This window comes from Mus caroli, chromosome 1 (assembly GCF_900094665.2).
Source record: "Mus caroli chromosome 1, CAROLI_EIJ_v1.1, whole genome shotgun sequence".
Classification (NCBI taxonomy): Eukaryota; Metazoa; Chordata; class Mammalia; order Rodentia; family Muridae; genus Mus; species Mus caroli.
This window is the reverse complement of record NC_034570.1, coordinates 102,391,478-102,413,946: the sequence shown is the minus strand read 5'-3', so window position 1 is coordinate 102,413,946 and position 22,469 is coordinate 102,391,478. Positions and strand designations below refer to the sequence as shown.

The 22,469-nt window shown below is 34.0% G+C and overlaps 1 protein-coding gene across 5 annotated transcripts in view; it reads right to left on the bottom strand.

Moving 5' to 3' along the window:
- Positions 1-22,469, bottom strand: part of Cdh7 (cadherin 7) — a 159,527-nt gene that overhangs the window by 33,332 nt on the left and 103,726 nt on the right. For 4 of the 5 annotated variants that reach the window (XM_021155566.2, XM_029480694.1, XM_021155574.2 and 1 more), the window contains 4 exons: positions 21,442-21,695; positions 8,546-8,682; positions 7,603-7,724; positions 6,813-6,930 (listed from right to left, as the gene is read on the bottom strand). In XM_021155566.2, coding sequence (XP_021011225.1) covers positions 6,813-6,930; positions 7,603-7,724; positions 8,546-8,682; positions 21,442-21,695 — 631 coding nt within the window. Of the gene's footprint in view, positions 1-6,812; positions 6,931-7,602; positions 7,725-8,545; positions 8,683-11,012; positions 11,080-21,441; positions 21,696-22,469 lie in introns of those variants that run through there. The other variant, XM_029480697.1, reaches the window with a different exon arrangement.

Here is a 22,469-nt window from a genome sequence, read left to right as displayed (position 1 = left end):
AACCAGGATCTCAAGATCTCAGGATCACAGGATCACAGAGACAGCTGGACTCTGAGGAGTTTTAACATAACCAAGATAACAGGAGGCCAGGCTTCAATCAGAAACTGTGAGTGAAAGAAGCCATAGAGATAACCAGATGACAGGAGGCAAGCTCAAGAACATAAGCAACAAAAACCCAGGTTATTTGGCATCATCAGAACCCAGTTCTCCCAACATACCAAGTATTGGATACACAATCAACTGGAAACTCAAAATGCAGATTTAAAATCACTTCTCATGATGATGATAGAGGACTTTAAGAAGGACATGAATAACTCCTTTAAAGAAATACAGGAAAATATAGGCAAACAGGTAGAAGTCCTTAAAAAGGAAACACAAAAATCCCTTAAAGGAATTACAGGAAAACCCAACCAAAAAAGTGAAGGAATTGAACAGAACCATCAAGGATCTAAAAATGGAACTACAAACAGAAAAAAAAAATCAAAAGCAGGGTCTACCCTGGAGATAGAAAACCTAGGAAAGAGATCATGAGTCATAGATGCAAATATCATCAAACAAATAGAAGATTAGAAAGAGAATCTCATGTATGGCAGATACCATAGAAAACATTGAAACAACAGTCAAAGAAAATGCAAAATGCAAAAAGGTATTAATCTAAAACATCCAGGAAATCCAGGACACAATGAGAAGTTCAAACCAAAGGATAGTATATATAGAAGTGAGTGAAGATTCCCAACTTAAAGGGCCAGTATTTATAGAAGAAAACTTCTCTAAAGAAAGAGATGCCCATGAACATACAAGAAGCCTACAGAACTCCAAATAGATAGGACCAGAAAAGAAATTCCTCCCATCACATAATAATTAAAACACCAAATGCACAAAACAAAGAAAGAATATTAAATGCTGTAAGGGAGAAAGGTCAAGTAATATAAAGGCAGACCTATCAGAATTACACCAGACTTCTCATCAGAAGCTATAAAAGCCAGAAGATCCCGGACAGATGTCATAGAGACCCTAAAAGAACACAAATGCCAGCCCAGACTACTATACACAACAAAACTCTCAATTACCATAGATGGCGAAATCAAGATATTCCATGACAAAACCAAATTTACATAATATTTTTTTTACAAATCCAGCCCTACAAAGGATAATGGATGGAAAACTCTAACACAATGAGGGAAACAACACCCTAGAAAAGCAAGAAAGTAATCTTCCAACAAACACAAAAGAAGATAGCCACACAAACATAATTCCACTTCTAATATCAAAAATAATAGGAAGCAACAATCCCTTTTCTTTAATATCTATTAACATCAATGGACTCAATTCCCTAGTAAAAAGACATAGACTAACAGACTGGATACTTAAACATGACCCAGCGTTTTGCTGCATTCAGGAGATGCACTTTAATGACAAAGACAGACACTATGTGAGAGTGAAAGAATGGGGGGAAAAAAAAGAAAAAAAGCTTCAACCAAATCGTCCCAAGAATCTAGCTGGAGTAGCCATTCAAATATTGCATAAAATCATCTTTCAACCAAAAGTTATAAAAAAAGAGCAGGAAGGTCACTTCATATTCAAAAAAAGGAAAAATTCACCAATATAATACCACAATTCAGAATGTCTGTGCTCCTAATGAAAGGGCACCCACATCCACAAAAGAATTTTCACTAAAGCTCAAAGCACATATTGCACCACACACAAGAGAAGGGAGACTACAAACCCCACTCTCAGCAATGGACAGTTCATGGAAACACAAACTAAACAGAGACACAATGAAACAAACAGAAGTTATGATCCAAAGGGACTTAACCGATATCTATAGAATATTTCATCCTAAAACAAAAGAATATACCTTCTTATCATCACCTCATGGTACCTTATCCAAAACTGACCATATTATTGTTAACAAAACAGGCCTCAACATATACAAGAAAATTGAAATAATCTCATAAATTCTATCAGACCACCAAGGACTAAGACTGGTCTTCAGTAACAACAAAAACAATGGTAAGCCCATATACATGTTGAAACTGAACAAGGCTCTCTTCAGTGATAACTTGATCAAGGAAGAAATGTAGAAATAATTATAGACTTTTAAGAATTTAATGAAAATGAAAATACATCATAACCAAACTTATGGGACACAATGAGAACAATGATAAGAGGAAAACTCATAGCTCCAAGTGCCTATAAAAACACTGTGCCCCTTCTTAGAAGTGGGAACAAAAAACCCATGGAAGGAGTTACAGAGACAAACTTTGGAGCTGTGATGAAAGGATGGACCATCTAGAGACTGCCATATCCAGCAATCCATCCCATAATCAGCTNCCAAACGCTGACACCATTGCATACACTAGCAAGTTTTTGCTGAAAGGAACCAGATATAGCTCTGTCTTGTGAAACTATGCCGGGGCCTGGCAAACACAGAAGTGGATGCTCACTGTCAGCTATTGGATGGATCACAGGGATCCCAATGGAGAAGCTAGAGAAAGTACCCAAGGAGCTAAAGGGATCTGCAACCATATAGTTGGAACAACATGATGGACTAACCAGTATCCCGGAGATCTTGTCTCTAGCTGCATATGTATCAAAAGATGGCGTAGTCGGCCATCACTGGAAAGAGAGGCCCATTGGACTTGCAAACTTTATATGCCCCAATACAGGGGAATGCCAGGGCCAAAAGAATGGGAATGGGTGGGTAGGGAAGTGGGGGGGGGTATGGGGGACTTTTGGGATAGCATTGGAAATGTAATTGAGGAAAATACGTAATTAAAAAAAAAAGAAGCTAGAGATAGCATACACTACCTGTTTGACAGCATACCTGTAAGCTCTAGAACAAAAGGAACCTAATTCATCCTAGACGAGTAGTTGACAAGAAATAATCAAACTCAGGGCTGAAATCAACCAAGTGGAAACAAAAAGAACTATAAAAAGTATCAACAAAACCAGGAGCTGGTTCTTTGAGGAAATCAACAAGATAGATAAACCTTTAGCTGGACTAACCAGTATCCAAATTAACAAAATCTGAACTGAAAAGGAAGAGATAACAACAGAAACTGAAAAAAAAAAAAAAACCCTCAGATCCTAATACAAAAGACAACACTCAACAAAACTTGGACAATTTTCTAGATAGATACTAGGTACTGATTTTAAATCAGTATGAGATATACCCTGTCAACTATCCCATAACCCCTAAAGAACTAGCAATGTCCTTAAAATTCTCCCAACCAAAACAAACAAACACAAGCAAGCAAGGAAACAAACAAATGAACAAAAAAAAACCTAGGACCAGATGGTTTTAGTGCAGATTCAATCAGACCTTAAAAGAAGACCTAATACCAATTCTCTTCAAATTACTCCACAAAATAGAAATGGAAGGAACAGTATCCAATCCATTCTATGAAGACATAATTATATTTATACCTAAACTATACAAAGACCCAACAAAGAAAGAGATTTCAAAACAATTAACCTTATAAATATCAATGTAACAATGCTCAATAAAATTCTTGCAAATTAAAGCCAAGAATGCATCAAAACAATCATCCTTCATGATCAAGTAGGCTTCATGCCAGAGATGCAGGGATGGTTTAATAAAAGGAAAAGTCACCAACATAATCCACTATAAAAACTAATTTAAAGAAAAAAAACACATGATCATCTCATTAGATGCTGAGAAAGCATTTGACAAAATTCAACATCCCTTCATGGTAAAAGCCTTGAAAAGACCAGGAATTCAAGACTTATGCCTAAACATAGTAAAAGCAATATTGAGCACACCAGTAGTCAACATTAAACTAAATGTAGAGAAACTTGAAGCATGCCCACTAAAATCAGGGACTAGGCAAGGCTGCCCCCTCTTATTCTCTCTCTACCTACTCAATGTAGTACACGAATTCCTAGGCAGAGCAATGAAACAATAGGAGGTCAAGGGATACAAATTGGAAAGGAAGAAGTCAAAATATCACTATTTGTAGATGATATGATACTATCCTTAAGTGACCAAAAAATTCAACCAGAGAACTTCTAAACCTGATAACACCTCATTAAAGTGGCTGGATATAAAATTAACTCAAGTCATTCGCCTTCCTGTATTCAAAAGATAAACAGTTTGAGAAAGAATAAGGGAAACAACACCTTTCACAGTAGTCACAAATTATATAAAATACCTTGGTGTGACTTTAAACAAGCAAGTGAAAGATCTGTATGGCAAGAACTTCAAGTCTGTGGAGAAAGAAATCAAAGATCTCAGAAGATGGAAAGATCTACTATGCTCATGGGTTGGCAAGATTAATAGAGTAAAAATGGCCATCTTGCCTAAAGAAATCTACAGATTCAATGCAATCCCCATCAAAATTCTAACTAAATTCTTCATAGAGTTAGAGCAGTTTGCAAATTCATTTGGAATAACAAAAAACCCAAGATATCAAAAACTATACCCAACAATAAAAGAACTTTTGAAGGAATCAATCATCCCTGGCCTCAAGCTGTACTACAGAGCAATAGTGATTAAACTGCATGATATTGATTCAGAGACAGGCTGGAAGATCAATGGAATAGAATTGAAGACTCAAAAATGAACCCACACCAAAGGTCACTTGATCTTTGAAAAAGGAGCTAAAACCTCCAGCTTGAATCAAGACAGCATTTTCAATGGAGGAATTAGAAAAAGGACTGAAGGAGCTTAAGGGGTCTGCAACCCCATAGGAAGAAAAACAATATCAACTAACCAGAGCTCCCAGGGTCTAAACCACCAACCAATGAGTACCCATGGAGGGACCCATGGCTCCAGCCTTATATTGTAGCAGAGGTTGGCCTTGTTGGGCATAATGGCAGAAGTGGCCCTTGGTCCTGTAAAGGCTCGATGCCCCAGTGTAGGGTAATTTGAGGGCAGGGAAGTGAGAGTAAGTGGTAAGGGTATACCCTCATAGAAGCAGGAAGAGAGGGCATGTAATAGGGAATTTTTTGGTGGGGAAAATCGGGAAAGGGTGTAACATTTGAAATGTAAATAAATAAAATAACCAATTAAAAAAGAAAAGAAAAACTCAAATTAGAGATCATAATTTTTGGAGGAACACAGCTTGCATTTTTTTTTTATTTAGCTTAGTTATACAAAATATTTTTACTATAAAATTTTTTAATATAAGTGTAATAATTTGATATTAATAAAGAAATGCAGTTATGTTTTCAAATCCTATATGTGGTAATTTAACATACATTATTAAATTGTTTCTAACAGGAAAAAAAAGAAAGAGCTTGTAAAATACTCTGTATTTTCTTGCCTAATGTGGAAGACAAGACTAATAATCTTTAATTACTCTACTGATGCCCTTCAAGGTACATTCTAGGAAACTTTGGGCTTGCTGTAAATGACATGGGGAGATTTCAGATGTGTGGCAGTATGGATGCCCCATAAATCCAGAGAATTTCTTGTAAATGTTATACAGCAATATTGCTGCTATTGGACTGTGGCACTTGAGGGATATATTCACCATCTTCTTGTGAAGGTCATATATTCCCCTGTCTGCATCTGTGCTGGATGACTTCAAAGACAGAGAGTGAACTTTTGCAACAATGATTAAGTCAGAGAGTTTGGGATTACTCACCAAGAGAATGCTCTCTCCTTTATATTACTAAAGGGACAACGGAGTGCTCTCATTAGGTAGAGAATCGGATCAGGAAAAAAAAATTATTACTTTCAGATTGAATTTTCTAGGCTAAAATCAGTTTTTGCACTAAAGTTGTATCCTCAGGCAAAAGATTTCCTAAATTCTTTCTGAAAGCAAGTCTGTTCTGGTAAGCTACCTGGACTCTAATTTAAATCGAAACCTGATTCACAAGAAAACCTTTATAAAATATGAGTAAATTCTAATGCTTCTTTATGAATGTCTGATAATTATGAATTCGTTTTAAGCAGAACAGCAATCTACCTATTGGTACTTATAGTGTCACTATAATAACACATATCCATGGTACGCACAGCTAACTGTAAAGCAAGGAAACTAAGTTTAACATGGAAGTACATTTATTATTTATTATTTGGCCTTTGTTCATTGATTTACAAGATTGTATGAGATGGTTTAATGACAATATGAAAGAAGCCAAATGAGCATTTCCATTTCAGACGGCATGGGGAGCATAGCCACTTAAATGCTGTCCATCAACTTCTCTGAAGATAAAGATGTGACTGTGTCACCCATTGTTTACTTATGCAAATCAAGGAGTTTTCATTGTTTCTGGACAGGGTGGCGATTAATTTATATGTGTTGTAATGAACCATTACTGCAGTAAAGATCAAATGTGTTCAATATCCAGAATATTCCCATGTATGAATAATCCCAGTACTTGGGAGGCAGAGGCAGGTGGATTTCTGAGTTCGAGGCCAGCCTGGTCTACAGAGTGAGGTCCAGGACAGCTAGGGCTATACAGAGAAACCCTGTCTCAAAACTCCCCCTGTCAAAACCAAAATGTATATAATCCAAATATTTTCTGAGCTCTCAAGTAATGTGTCCACATTGTACTATTAAGGAATGTAGCTGACCTTCAAAGCATATCATTTGGATAATCAGCATGGTATATAAAGGAGGAGTTAAATACCTAGGAGACAGCCAAGAGATATAGACCTAACACTTCTAATTTGGCTCTGTGCTAAAATGATTTAAATAGCAGCTTCTCCTCTATGGATAAAAATTACTACCTTTTAATTAATGTACTTCCTGGGTTTTTTTCTCCTATAAAAAGCATTTCAAAATGAAATAGTGGACTTTCTTAGGATCTAATGCTTGCAATGCTGAAACTAGCCTTACCTTTGTTATCTTTCAATGAAAAGTTGTGGTTATTTGTCATGTCTGTTGTTAAGCTGAAGTAAAACTGGTGTCCATTGGATGGCTCATCTTTATCTACTGCACTGATTTTCTGGATAACCTTGGTAGAGAGAATGAAAACAAGGAAATTATACTAGTGTACTCTGCTGAGATTTCTACAGCAGGACACAGTAATTTTACACCTTATCACAAATGCCATCTTTTTGAATGAATCCAGGGAATAGATCAGGTGTACCAATTTGAATTATTCTAAAATGGGCTTCGGAAAATAAATGTCCTTTTCAAAGCACGTTTGAAGTTATATTTGTGAACCTCAAAGTCAAGCTGTAACAATTGATTAGACATCCCTGTAAACATCTTAAGACTCTAAAAAACAGAGATGCACAAGCCAAAGCCACTGTGAAATGCACTGAATTCTCAGAAACTCGATGTATGTAAACTCCTTTGTATACTATAGGAAAGAGTCCAATGAAACCTAATTCTTCCTTAATGCATTTTATTCCTCCTTAAAGGAATCTAGGCCTTTCCGTACATATCAGGGATTTTTTTTTTTACAATGTTTACCTTCTCTTCCTGAGGAATATCATAGCCCAATTAAACAAGAATCTGAAAGTTCCTTTAATATTAGCATGGGCTACACATCAAAGTGATAATTTTGCTGAAGCATGCGGATTGTGAGTTATCTTAAAAGTGGGAGTTTCAAAGGCATATTTGCAGGAAGCTTTTGCTTTTAAAGAAACTGCAAGAAGGTAGCTGATGCAAAGCATCTCACCTGTCCTGGCTGAGCGTTTTCACAGACAGTGGTTTCATAGTCCATAGCGAACTCAGGTGCGTTGTCATTAATATCCAGTATAGTGATGGCCACATAGCCTCTCCCCACCTGGGATGGATTCTCTGATAAATAAGAAAATATTGACTAATTAATTCTGATAAACTACTCATCATGCATTGCTATTTTATTCAAAGAATAGAAAAAAACAAGCAAAAATTTATAATTTTCCTTTTCTAAAGTATAATATCAAATAAAACTAGATTCATAACACCATACTATATAAACAAAACTGCAAATAATTTCACCTATATAAGCTCATTAATTTATGTATATATATTCAAACATACATTTATGTGTATATATTCAAATATACATTTTATTTTATTTACATATGTTTCACATGAATATGTTTATTTACATATGTGGATAGTCCCTGATAAAAGTGCTGAATGAGGAATAGAGAACTATGCAATTTATTTTAATAGTGCCATAGCCCATATTTATATTAGTATAAGCATATCATATACACTCATTTACTTTGACTACATTTTTAATAGTATATGGTTATATTTTCTCTTCAGTTATTTTATTCACAGACTAAAATTAGTTCTATACCACAACATCCATATATATGTGTGTATTGGTAGACACCAATTCAGTAATCTTCTATTAAGATAAAGACAATATCTATGATGTAATCAGACAAAAGGCTTCAGAAGGTAAGTCACACCCTTCAGTGTTTACACTTTTTCTTTTGCATTTTCTATGTAAGTTTCTGCACATAGAAACAATAAATCTGTATGTATTTTACATCTTACCAATTTGGGACATTCTAGGGTTTTTTTTCAGTTTAGACAGGCTTAAACTGACCTCACCTAATAACTACCCATTCTCTACTCTCACCTTGCTCCATCCAAAATTCATTTTAAACCTTTTGACTTACGGCTCTCCATTGCAAGGACTGTAATGTTATGAACAGCATTTGTCTCTCGATCCAATGATTTGGCAGTAGTAATAACTCCACTGTTGGCATCAATATTGAAATATCTCTCCAAGTCTGTGTTTCTGTCAATTGAATATCTAGTTGAAAATTTAGAGAAAATATTTCACATTCATGTTAATTTAGAATCTTTTTAACTTTTTTCATTAATTTTTTAAAGTAACCATCAAATCTTTCTAATTACAGTAGCATATGTCATCTTTGGACCTTTTTCTGTGTAGCGTGTGCATTGGTAATCTATTTCTTCATCTGTAAAATGTTTTGAAATGAGCATCATAGAATACATTTATTCTTCAACATGGCTTTGAATATTCCATTATACTTCTTCAAGCATTGCTATTATTATTTACAATTGACATTAGCACCAATCCTGAATATGGTTCCCTGTAAAATCAAACATATCTAGTTATCTTTTGATCTTCTGGACATATTACATTTTGTTTTGATTACATCAACTCAATATTAACATGTCTTTCGACTAGAAACATCACTTTGAAGTATTAACTTGCTTTCCAAAGACATGAAAGAAAGTTGTACACCTACTGCTGAAGTTGAACAACTAAGGCTGTAAATTTCCATCCTTTGCCTCCACAGGATATTTATAATATAAACATTTGTGAACAGTCGTGGTACATTTATATTCTCAGGCCATGTTATTATTTTATCACAATTATCATCTTTACATCCTGCTGTAGTCTTCATAATTGATTTGGACAGTGGTTCTAATTTCATAACAAATAATTCAGCACAAAAGGAACAAAGAAAAACTTAATAAGTGCATTCATTTTAGGCACAACCATTAAATGAGTGACTCAATTATATGCATGCTAAACCTTCAAGATATTTTTTATCACTTTGCCTCACATAATCTGTTCCTCTGCCTTAACTCTGTCATCAATCCTTATAAACATATTAGCTTTCACAGCACATATATAGTACCAATGAAACTCTATTTAATCATGTTCTTCTGTCCTTTATTCACCATCTCAGTAATTTTTATTCATAGTGAACAGAATATACTAATGCTGTCAGTATATTGCAAAATAAGTTTGCTATTTTCTATTGCCTCCATTCTTTCTTACCAATTGATGTAGCACAGACCTTATTTATTTCACTGCTGTGAACTGGCTACTACATGTAATATCAATAGATTAAAACACAGGTAGTCCTTTAGCATATTTTATATTTCTGAATTGGAATTTGGGAAGATAATTTTGAGGCAGTTTTTCAGCTCTTAATTCCTCATGTGGTTGCAGACCAGTATTGGCTGAGTATAGGGTCATTTGAGATGGCATATTTTAAGATCTTTTCTAAAGTGTCTAATTTCCATATGAATATCATATGAATGGTATGACTAGGATATTGGAAGTTTATGTTTTTTTTTTTTTTAATGGGTGTTCTCACGGAAGGAGAATGGGTTCTCAGAAAAAAGTTAAAGATATCCAGGCATATGTAAATATTAAAGAGAAATCACAGAAATCTTATACTCATCAAACAATTGAAAAATGCACCCTGAGGGCAAGTTTCCACCCATGGAAGAGTTCAACTGTAACATACGTAAACACCTTTGAAAAGAGAATAGAGAATGCTGTTGAAATTCAATTCACTATCATGGGAGTGTATGCAATCAGGTTCAGGTCTAAAGACTCAACGGGCCAGTGATTTAAGAGTTAGAGCACCGTGGATTGTCAGCTATAGAAACAGAATGGAACTGGTGTGTTAGAGAGAAGGTACAGGTATCACATGGGATGGAACTGGAAGATAGAGCTCCTTAATCCTGTTATAATTCAAATGATGTCATCTGCCCAGATGCAAAGACATGAAGCTTTGTAGAACTAGTCTTTGCCTTTCTGTGTTTCAGCCTCCATGTGCCCCAATCGTTTTTTCACTATGACCCCTTCTCTCTTTTGAAATGGAAAGAATCACCCTATAATATTGCATATTGTAAGGATCTAACAATTTTTATAATAATATTTCTTAAAATATAGTCAAATCATTTCCTGCTTCAATTGCTTCCCTCTATCTCCTCCCATGTGTTTTTCTGTACTTTTCCTTGAATTTGGTATAAGTCAAATGTTTCTGAGAGAATACTGAACTTTGAAATTTTCAAAAATATTAGAACTATATGAGTAACTCTTACAGATGTATTTGGTTTATTCAAATATAAATGACTTACAGATATATTAAACTCTTTTTGCAGCATGAGGTGGCCATAGAGTTTGTGGACCAAGGTTGAAATATTATGGTTAAATATAATAAATTTTGGTTCATTTAATGGCTAATTTTCATTGTCAAATTGAGTGAGTTGATTCCAACTAAGAAAAACTCCACTGGTGTTTCAGGAGAGATTTAACTGTGGAAATAAAGATGAGCCCTGAATATGAATAGAATATTATTATCTCCATATTACCTCATATTAAAATGAGGAACACCAACAATCTCCAATAATTGCTGATTGTGACTCCTTTGTGACTGTCTGCATCATTTCCATAGTTTTATGTTTTCCACTCTATGATATAGGAATAGAGGTCCTTAAACCATGTGCCAATATGAATTATAAGATTATTTTATTATGCATTTTATCACAGTAACCAGAAAACTAACTAATGCTATATGCATTCCTAAATAATTCACTACACCTTGGAAAGCCTATGATATGAGATACATTTCTATAGCTGTGATAAGAAAGAAAGACCAAGGTGACTTATACAGAGTATTATGGGCACTTGAAATTTCAGATCATTAGAGTTCATGACGGCATGTGACAAAACTGAGAGCCCACAATGGCAAAAATAAAAATAAATAAATAAAAATTAAAAAATTAAAAAAAAATCTGAAATCCTACTCCCAGTAACACACTTAATCCAACTAGACAATCCTTTGAAATTTTGCACATACAGATTCAACAAATGGGGATCCAATGAGGAGCTTCAATTTTATGCAAAAACAAAACAAAACAAACACCTACAACCATCCTCTTCCATTTTGCTGCCCTGCAAAACAAAGAATATATCTTGATCACACATTTATGGATCACTTTCCATAATTTTCTGTACCATGTTTTTTTTGTTTGGGTCCAACCTCAATTTTCAGAGTTGAATTTGTTAAAAAGATATTGTACAAATTTGTTTTTTATGCAATATCTTTGTTTCTCCATCTATAGTAATGAGAGTTTTGCTATGTATAGTAGCCTGGGGTGCCATTTTTGTTCTCTTAGGGTCTGTATACCATCTGCCAAGGATCTTCTTTGTCTTTCATTTTCTCTGGTGTGAAGTCTCGTGTAATTCTGATAGGTCTGCCCTTATAAGTAACATTACATAACATTTTTTCCTTATTGCTTTTAATATTCCTTCTTTGCTTTGTACATTTGGTGTTTTGACTATTATGTGATGGGAGGAATTTCTTCTCTAGTCCAATCTAATTGGAGTCCTATAGGTTTCTAGTATGTTCAGATGCATCTCTTTCTTTAGGTTCAGGAAGTTTTCTTTTATAATTTTGTTGAAGATATTTTCTGGCTCTTTAACCCTCTTCACTCTCTTCTATAACTGTCATCCTTAGGTTTGGTCTCCTTATTGTGTCCTCAGTTTCCTGGATGTTTTGGGTTAGGAGCTTTTTGCATTTTGCATTTTCTTTGACTGTTGTATCAATGTTTCCTATGGTATCTTTTGCGCCTGAGATTCTCACTTCTCTCTCTTTTATTTTGTTGGTGATGCTTGTATCTATGGTTCCTGATCTCTTCCCTAGGTTTTCTATATTCAGGGTTGTCTCCATTTGTGATTTCTTTGTTGTTTCTATTTTCATTTCTGTTTTTAGCTCCCGTACAGTTTTGTTCAATTTTTTCACCTGTTTGATTATGTTTGCCTGCAATTCTTTAAGAGATTTCTGTGTTTCCACTTTAAGGGCTTTTGACTGTTTACCTGTGTTCTCCTGTATTTCTTTAAGGAAGTTATTTATGTCCTTCTTAAAGTCCTCTATCATCATCATCATGAAATGTGATTTTAAATTAAAGTCTTAATTTTCTGTGTTGGGGTATCCAGGGCTCACTCTGGGGAGATAAATGAGTTCTGATTTCTTGATTTCTTTTGCTTATGTTCTTTCCCTTGCCTCTTGCCATCTGTTTATCTCTGGTGTTAACTGGTCTTTCTGTCTCTGACTGTGGCTTTTCCCTCTTGCAGGCCTGTGTGTCAGTACTCCTTGGAGACCAGTTCTCTCCTCGATGAATTTGGGTATGGAGAGCTATGGCACAGGATTACCTCTGAGGTGGAGATGGAAAACAGAAGAATCCTGTCTCTGACAGTTCCTTGGTTCCTATGTCTTGATAGCTCTGGGCGGGTCTCTCTTGGCTCAGTAATTTGAGCAGAAGTGGTGGTCTTACCCTTGGTCAGAGGTGTGTAGGCACTCCTGGGTAACCAGCTCTCTCCTGACAGTATTTGGGTATGGAGTGCTGTGGCACAGGATCAGCTCCAAGCACAGATAGAAACCAGAAGGATTCTATCTTAGGCTGCTCCTTAGATCCTGTGTCCTGAGGGCTCTGGCCAGGTCCATCTGAGCAGAAGTGGTGGTCTTCACTGTGCTCACAGGTGTGTCTATACTCCTGGGAGAAGAGTTCTCTCCCGGTGGTATTTGGGTATCACAATATATCATTTTAATTATAACACCCCTAAGTCCTGAAATTTGATTTCAAATCTTTAATGATTCTTTTCAGATTTTCTTAGAAATTCGAAATCCTGTATATTTTTTTCAAATGTTATATTAACCTTATCCACATCTATAAGTAATGTCTGCTGCGAATTTCATTGATCCAATGAATTAACTTACAAATAACTGACAATTTCACTTCTTAGTAAATAGAGCCATTCAAATGATGAATACTAGGTTTATAATTGGCTGTTTCTGTTATATTTTCCATCAGTGATTTGTCTTTACACCCATCTATCAGTTCTATACAAGTTCGCCTAGACAGAAATATGTATTTATGTTTTAGAATTATTGTAAACTTCTTGCTTCTTTATGTCTTTGGTTGATGCAAAGCTAAAGTATAAATGCAAAATTTGCTTATAAAGTCAATATTCTTGATGAAGATTAAATAGTTTATTATTCTAGGAGAGATCATTGACTAGGGGTTTGTTATGTTACTATTGTAATTGCCCACAAATACCAGCAGGCATGCTTTTCCTTCATTAGTGTCTGTGAGCTTTCTTACTTTTTCATGTCTTACTGAACATGTTTGTCTCTCATGATAAGTACAAGTTAACATATTTATATACATTTTAAATAAAATATAATTACACCTTTCCTTTCGACTCTTCAATTCCTCTCATTCCCAGTAGTTTCCATTGATAGCATCCTTGCTTATCATTATTAGACCTATACACAAACTCACAAGAGAAAATATAAAATCCAATGTTCTTAGTCAATATTATTTGTGTGCATATGATTTCAAGGCTCAAGTCTTGAAATATAACAATATCAGTAGACATGCCAAAGATGAAAGGGTAAAGGTTCATAAAGTTCCACACTAGAAAAATAATTACAATCACCTAATGGCTGATAAGAGTAAGACTTAGCCTGTACTGGAGATGAGCACCATGCACATTATCCAATTTCATTTTTAGTAGGCTCTCTGCCCTTTTCCCTTGTATATTTCACCTTTTTTTTTTTTTTTTTTGTGAACGAACTGGACCAGCTTAGCTAGAATTCTGGTTGGCTTGAAATTTTGTTCAGTTTATTCTAGAAGCTTTTGGAAAATTACATTACTCATAGTTATGGGTTTCATAAAGACAAGTTTTTCTCTAAGTGCATTCTGAACTCTGGCTGAATGGCTCATAGTTGATATATATTCATTTAATTTCTCATTAGGGTGAAGCTAATAACTATATTTTACTCTATTTTTTATTCCCAAATTGGACTAAACTTCATAAAAGGTGAGTATTCATTTCTTATGGTGTTTTGTGTTCTTTTTATCTCATTCAGATTTAAACATAACTAAGTATGTAGAAATAATCATAAGTTCATAGGAAACTAAATTCTCTATCACTCAAGGAGTTATCATTACTCAATTATGAACTCTACTGATTTAATGCAATATTTATCTAAACAGCTGTGATCTTTACATCTATCCATAATGTTGCTATATATGTGTGTTGGTAATGTGATAAGTGGTTATAATTTCGTAATTCCTTCCTGTTATCATTTACAGATTCAGAGTAATTATATAATCTCATTCAAATCATTCCCCTTTTCTGTAGATCATATATAAGGGAGTTCTAGCATATATTATAAATGTATAGGAGAAATATAACAAGTTGAATTGTTGTATTAAACACGGAAACTTAAGGTATGGAGAAAGAACTACATATTAAGTTAAGAAAAGATGGAAGGCTTTGATAATGAACACTAGCAAACAGATAACTTATCCAGGGAGCTATGTGCTTATCATGTTCCTAAATGACAGTCTTGTTATAACAAAATATTAAAAGTATTGCTCTGTATCTACTTAGTAGACACAGCTTGATGGGCATGCCAACAAATTATAAGTAAAGTTTGACTAAAATCACCCATTAATTTATAAAGATATTAGATAAAATATAACCCCCTAAATAAAAGAAGTAAAGAAAGTTAGATTTATTATTATTATTATTATTATTATTATTATTATTGTTGTTGTTGTTGTTGTTGTCATCATCATCATCATTGCCATCATTACTATTGGAAGTAGAATAGTCTGCGAAAGTAGAGTGAACCTAAACTTAAGCAGGAACTTTGCGTCTCAGACATTAGAAAGATTTGCAGAGACACATTGTCCTCAAGTGTTCTGGTAAATTATTGTCAACCCAACATGATTAGAGTCCTCTGGGAAGAGGTAACTTCAATGGAGAAACTGCCACTGTCAAACTGGCTTTTGGATATGACTAAGGGGTATTTTTATTAATGGTTATGTAAGGACCCAGCCCCATTATAAGAGGTGACATCTGTTGGCTGGTGTACCTGAGCTGTAGAAAAAGTAGCTGAGCAAGGCAGAGGAAGCACAACAGAAAACAAACAGCATTGGTTTTGTTTTGTCTCTGGGTTCTTGCCTTAAGTTCCTGGCCTAGCTTTCTGTAATGTTGTAATTAATCCTTCAAGCCAAATGAACCCGTTCTTTCCTCAAGGTGAATTCGTCTAATGCTTTGTCACAGCAACAGAGAACCAAACTTGGCATTTCTAAAAATCAGTGGTGCATGGACTGAGGAAGGCACCTGATAGATTAATTTGAGGCAGAATGCGAAGTGGGAGGAGAGCTGCTATCACAACCAGTAGTCACCAATCAGTATAGTTTCTGATCCCAGTAATATTCAAACTCAAAATAGATCTTCTAGCTTCTCTCAAATAAATACTTGACTTCCCATTAGTACTTGTTAGAGTGACTTTTCAGAGACAACTTATATAATTGTAGAATGATACTTAATCTGCCCTGTCATTTTGCAGATAGGCATCTATCTGCAAATATCTTTTAAAATATTTTTAAATATCTAAGCTCATTTAAATATCTAAGCTCATTCTTATTTCTGAGATTTTACATAATGATGTATAAGCCTTTACTATTCATATTCACTGCATCATGGAGAAGATCCATCAGCTATTTCCCCTCTAAAAAAAATCAATAACAAATACCATCTTTCCTACTACTCATTTCAGAATAGATTGAATATTTAAAACATAAGCTATCATTTCCCCCAATTTTTCAATAAAGATTATATCAAGTGTAGGACAGATGTCTATTTGGACATCTAGATCCTATTTATCTAAGGTATTCTTAATTTCAATTAGCTTTTATTCAAGGAAGTCCTATATGCATAAAAAATGTACAAATTTCTAGATTCTTTGTAATTATTTAGGTGTTGGTGTTCATGGCCACAGGCATTTGAGTAAAGTGATGTGTTCAAAATATGAGCCTAGTAAATATATACAATTCTAATTTCTCACCAAATTAAAGAAATTGACTCCAATAAACTAGTCATTTCCTGCTTAACACAATTTTAAAATGATCATTCCATAGTAAGCACACTAGTCTAACAAAACACTATTTTTCTAGATTCTCTCATATACATATGTATATTTTATCTCTACATGTTTAGTAGCAATTATGTTGAAATAAGCAATAGTTTGAAATGGAACACAACTCCTAGTTTCCTCACAGAACTGGTTCCTGCTACTTTTCAGATTAACCATCTGCACTGCTAACTCTATTTTTTTGCATGGCACTAGTTCCCTTTGTGTATTATAAACTGGAAAAAGTTATAAATTATGTAGAATAATATACACAACTATATGTATATATACAGGCTACTTAAAAATGCACACTAAATTATTGAAACACACCAAATGTGTTCACACTAGCCACACTATATCAGGCTATTTCTGAAACCATTTTATGTCTTGTATTGGAGAACATGCCACAAAAAGAATGTTAGCAGTGTCTGTGGTAAATATTATCCAAGCATACTGTAATTTGCTTATATAATTTTAGACTGAAATGGTGAGAAATCCTGAAAATGTTGCTTAATAATTTTTATACATCCATCATTACAACTATTCTTATTTTAATAATGTCATACTTCAACACATAGATGCTTTGATCATTCTGTGTTTGTATTTCACAGTTCACATATGGATAATGGAAAACAAATGAAACAAAATATGGGAATGTTCAAATAAGCTATCTAGATTTAAGGAAAACCATAGAGAGACCTAACATTTCTTAGTGTTGTTATATTGCAGATAAGCACAGAGATCTGGGTTCACTTTGCCCTTTTGTATCTATGCCCTGTGTTCTCTGCCCATTTGTAAAAAATGGTGTAACTTCATAATTTAGGACCATACTATTCAGATATACCTAAAAGAAACATAGTCATCCTCTACATTAGATTTGTTCAGTTTATCCAAAGACTGCCATATGCAAAGCAATATTGATACTATCATTTCCTTCAAATGAGCTGAGTTGTGATTTGTCTCACAATTAGACATGTTACTACAAAGACTTTTTTTTTGCTACTTTATCTAGATGGTAAGTTCCTAGATGTTGAAGAAATGTTCTATTCTTTGTTTTATTCTTATTATCTAGCATGTTCCCCAGAACCTTGCACAGAAGAGTTTCTTAATAAATGTATGTTGAGCCATTGATCAGTCTGCCAGTGCTGACATGAAGAATGAGTTTGAGTTTTTGCTCTCTGGTTTCCTTTATGGTCCTTACAACCTTGGATAAGTACTTTAAAGTGAAGTTGATACTGTCTTAAAAGATGATGAGATACAATTGTCTGCAGTCTGCCCTTCCTTGTTCAGTAGATGTTAGTATTTACTGTTCAAAGTGAAATAAAATATTATACAAACACTTTAAAACAAACTGTAGAAAGGTGTAAACTCTGTTATCTCTTATTGCTTAAAGAAAAATTTAAAATATCACACTTTCTTTTCCTGAGTAATTTTAACCATCACCTAATTCCCACCTCTGTACTTCACAGTTCACATGTAGAAAGTGGAAAGCAAAAGTAATGAAATATGAGACTGTTCCAATAAGATATCTAGATGAAAGGAAAGCCACAGAGAGACCTAACATTTCCTAATGGTGTTATATTGCAAACAATCACAGAGGTCTGGGCTCATAGAACCTTGCCATTTGCACCTATTACCTCTGTAACAGTCAAAATGACAATGTTATGACAGTGATGCAAACAAGCAATTTATTTTTTCTCAGCAGAGGGCAGTTGCATAAAGGAAAGTCACTGTGTTTGACGCATTAGCAAAGTGCTATTTCCTTTTGCATATGTATGGGCTGGAACACATTGGGAGAGGGTCTTGATTTTGCCTTGCTGGCACTGTATTTCTACTGAGAATCCATACTATGCAATATCATATTTTAATGTGTTAGCATAAAAATAGTGAACAAATTCAGAACTGATGATTCAATTTCTGAACTGTTTAACACCTTTAACAATATTCTTTTCCCTTTAAGTTATTATAATAAAGCACTGTTTATTTATATCTCAAGAACAGTAGGTGTTGGAGATCTGAAACCATATGATGAGGAGGGACAATAAGGCTCACAAGATGTCATCTTTCCTCAACATACTGTATAGCTACACATGCACAAATGTAAAAGCACATATATATTCACAAATACATACATATTCACAAACAAACACACATTAAATCAATGTGAAACAAAATGAACACATCTATGATGTCATAGAAGCAAGAGCACAATTATAGAGACTCATCATATTCTACTACCATCTGAAAATTCTTGTTTTCTGCTTCCTCAGAACACTGTTGTTTACCATGTGTAGGTCCATGTTGAGAGAGGATTTGAAATATGAGAGTTTAATGATCTCTTAATGAAAATAGATGCTGACTTCTACGAAGCCATCGTAAAATGCTTGCCATTTACGGGGATATATATATATATATATATATATATATATATATATATATATATATATGTTCAAAATAAGCTTTATGATAAATAGCCAACATGGCAGGAGGAGAGCTGGCTTAGTAGTTACCAACATACACTCTCCTTCTGAGAAACCACATTTGGTTCCAAGCATTTATGTTAAGTCCATTGCAATTGTCTGTAATTCAAGTTTCACACTCTCTTCCACATTCCACAAACATCTTCATATATACACATATTCAGACACACACATACACACACACACACAAATCTTTAAAAATAGTCAATGTGATTGCTTATGAAATATGAATTTTAACTGACTTTTCTGACATTAAATTGTTATGAAAACATAACAAAGATAATACATAATGATAACATTTGTTATTATTGGTCATTTCTATTTATCATTAACAAAAGGAAAACACAAACTAAAGAGCATATCATATCATTTGTTCCCCATTACTGGTTTACAGAGCAATATAAGAAGTCACATGACATAATGTAGACCATTCAACAAACACTGCTAGGAAGAGACCCAGTTTTTATAGATTGCATGAGAGTAAATACAGACAACAAGACAAACTATGGAACATTAAAAGAGCATCATAAATGGATTGGGAAGAGGAATATATAAAATTAGAAAGGAAAAAATATGTGCCACAAATGTTAGTGCTAATATTAATAAAATAATTTAAAATAATGAAATGTTTCAAACATAACAGTATTAGACTCAAATCAAGCAGGTAATATGATACATACAAAGAGAAATTAATCATTTTAAATTACTTGAGACAAGCCTATCTCACTGTGAGAAAATAATGGAATCTTTTCCTTAGCTTCCAATTCATTTTCTTTGCTTTTCAGGAAAGAAAAACAAGGTGGACAACAAACAGTACACATGATTTTGCACTAGTAAAAGTCATGATATCTTGACTACATAGCTTGGAATTCAGCCTTTGGCCTGGTTATTTCTTTCTGAGATCTGAAGTTCATACTTTAATTTCCCTAATATGAGTGATTATATAATTCACCCTATTTGTCCTTCCTTTTCCTTAAATTATAGCATATAGAATTTTCAATGTCTCTTTTCATGTACAGTATTATTAAAAATGAAATTGTTACTAAGGAAAGCATGAACAATATTATATACAAATGAATGAATAAAATGAAATAAAATAATATAACAAATACCAATGGTCTCTGTATATGTCTTTGAATGCTTCTTTTCATTGATACCGTAAATAATGGTATGCTTTTATCCCTTTCTATACTTCCACATACTGGAAAAAATTATGGCACCTCTTATTGAATTAAATAATTTAAGTAGAAGCAACATTATAATCAGTAACTGGTTTCTGCTTACTGTGAATATTACTGGTGAAGGTATGTATTTGTATAATACAAGCTCCTGAGCTATGTAAGAATGGAAAAACTTTTCTTAGCCAACTTGAAGAAATTTCATAAGGTTACACTCCTAGATGAAGATCTGTAGGCACTTACTGGCTACTAAAAGAGAAAGCCAGTCTTACCCAAGGATAAGCCACCTGACAGACTTTCTACTTACATATAGTCAACCCAAATTAGTGTACATATAAAAAATGCTAAATAAACTCAACAGGTTATATTTATGTATTCATATGCATTAATTCTCTTTCTATGTTTCACCATCAATATGACATGGCCAGCTACCTTTTGTATCCACTCTAATGATGGGCTGTAGCATAGAACTGTGAGCTAAAATGAACCCCTTCTCTTTAGGATGATTGTTGTAAAGATGTTTTAGCAATCAATCAATCAATCAATCAATCAATCAATCAATCAATAAATAGAATAGGCTAACTATCATATGAGGCAATGTATTACAAATTCAAATTAGAGAACACAAATACTTTATCAAATATATTTTACCTACTCTGCTCTTCCAAAACTACTTGAATTATTCATTGCATTCCTACAAATATAACAGCTGATATCAGATAGGCTAGTGTAGGTAGTTTGAAATGCTCACATATCAAAAATGTATTATATCAAAGGAGATTATTTAATAAAAAATGAGTCTAGTTTTGTTGAAAGAATGGTAATTTAAATTGTCTGCAAACATAGATAAGGTATTATTTCATATTTACTACTACAACCAGTGAAGTTAATAAGCACATGCTGTTCACAGAGATTGATTTGAAAGATTATTTATTACATTCATTCTTAATTTAATTAATTATCCCTAAACTGAATTTGTAATGATGCTGTGTGGCAATGTTCCTCTTGAAAGTCTTGGACTGAGGCTTTGCAAAGGAAGAAAGAAGCACTTGATTTGTTGTAAATCATAGAACGCCATTATACAGAATGATGACTGTGAAAACAAAAATACTGATGAGAATCATAGGAAGGGGGAACAACAAACTGTTACCTCACAGGGCTGTTGGAAGAATCTGGGTCATGAGCTGCTACAGTGCCAATGATATGCCCCACCTGTGTCGCTTCTGACACCTCCATGGGATACAAGGGTGAAGAAAAAACAGGGGGCTCATCCACGTCTTCCACAATTATCTTAACCGTTGTTGTGTCACTGAATGGACCCAAGCTCAGAAACCGGGGATCAGCATCTCGATTTGCAGCTTCTATGCGCAGTGTATAACTTGTTTTGGCTTCAAAATCGAGTTCCTGTAAAGAAAGTTATTAAGGAAATTAAATTACCAATTAGATAGTCAGCAAAGCACAGCCTTTTCACTTATATTCATAAGTGAAAACCATAATGAATAACCATAGAGGAGACTCTGTCATGAAACTGCACAATCAGCATTCAAAAACAATAAGCATTTATGTCAATCAGAGTCCTTGCTCATTTTCCAGCTCAGACACTGGTTAAATGCTTTTGAGTTAATATAGTCCATTCTACTGTTATACATTGTTCAGACAGACAGTCTTTACAAGTTTATCTGAAAGAATGCTATGATTTAAAAGTATTATCCAACAGGGCATCAGTATAATATTCTTGAATCATATAATGTATCTACTCTGTAATATACATTATATGGGAAGACAACTCCTTTGTTCACTCAGGCTCTCATTGATTAAAGATCAATGGTTTAGGAGTCTATGCTCATGTTCTGAGTTCCCAGGTGCTCAAAATGTAGATGTAGTCAGTAGAAATATGTTTATGGTGCTCAGACTCATACAACAGCTTATTCTTTACTATAAGGCACGCACAGTTTATGCTTTCCTTGACAGTCTATTGCTAAACCTAAATGCTCTCTAATTAGGTGACTGATACTTGTATTTCAGACTATTAAATTTGTTTGTGATTTTCTAAGAGGACTAATGATGTTAAAAATCTGTTCAAAGGCAGTCACTGGAAGCTTGAAAAGATTATAAAAAATAAATATTGCACTAAAAACACCATCTGTGCCATATATATATATATATATATATATATAT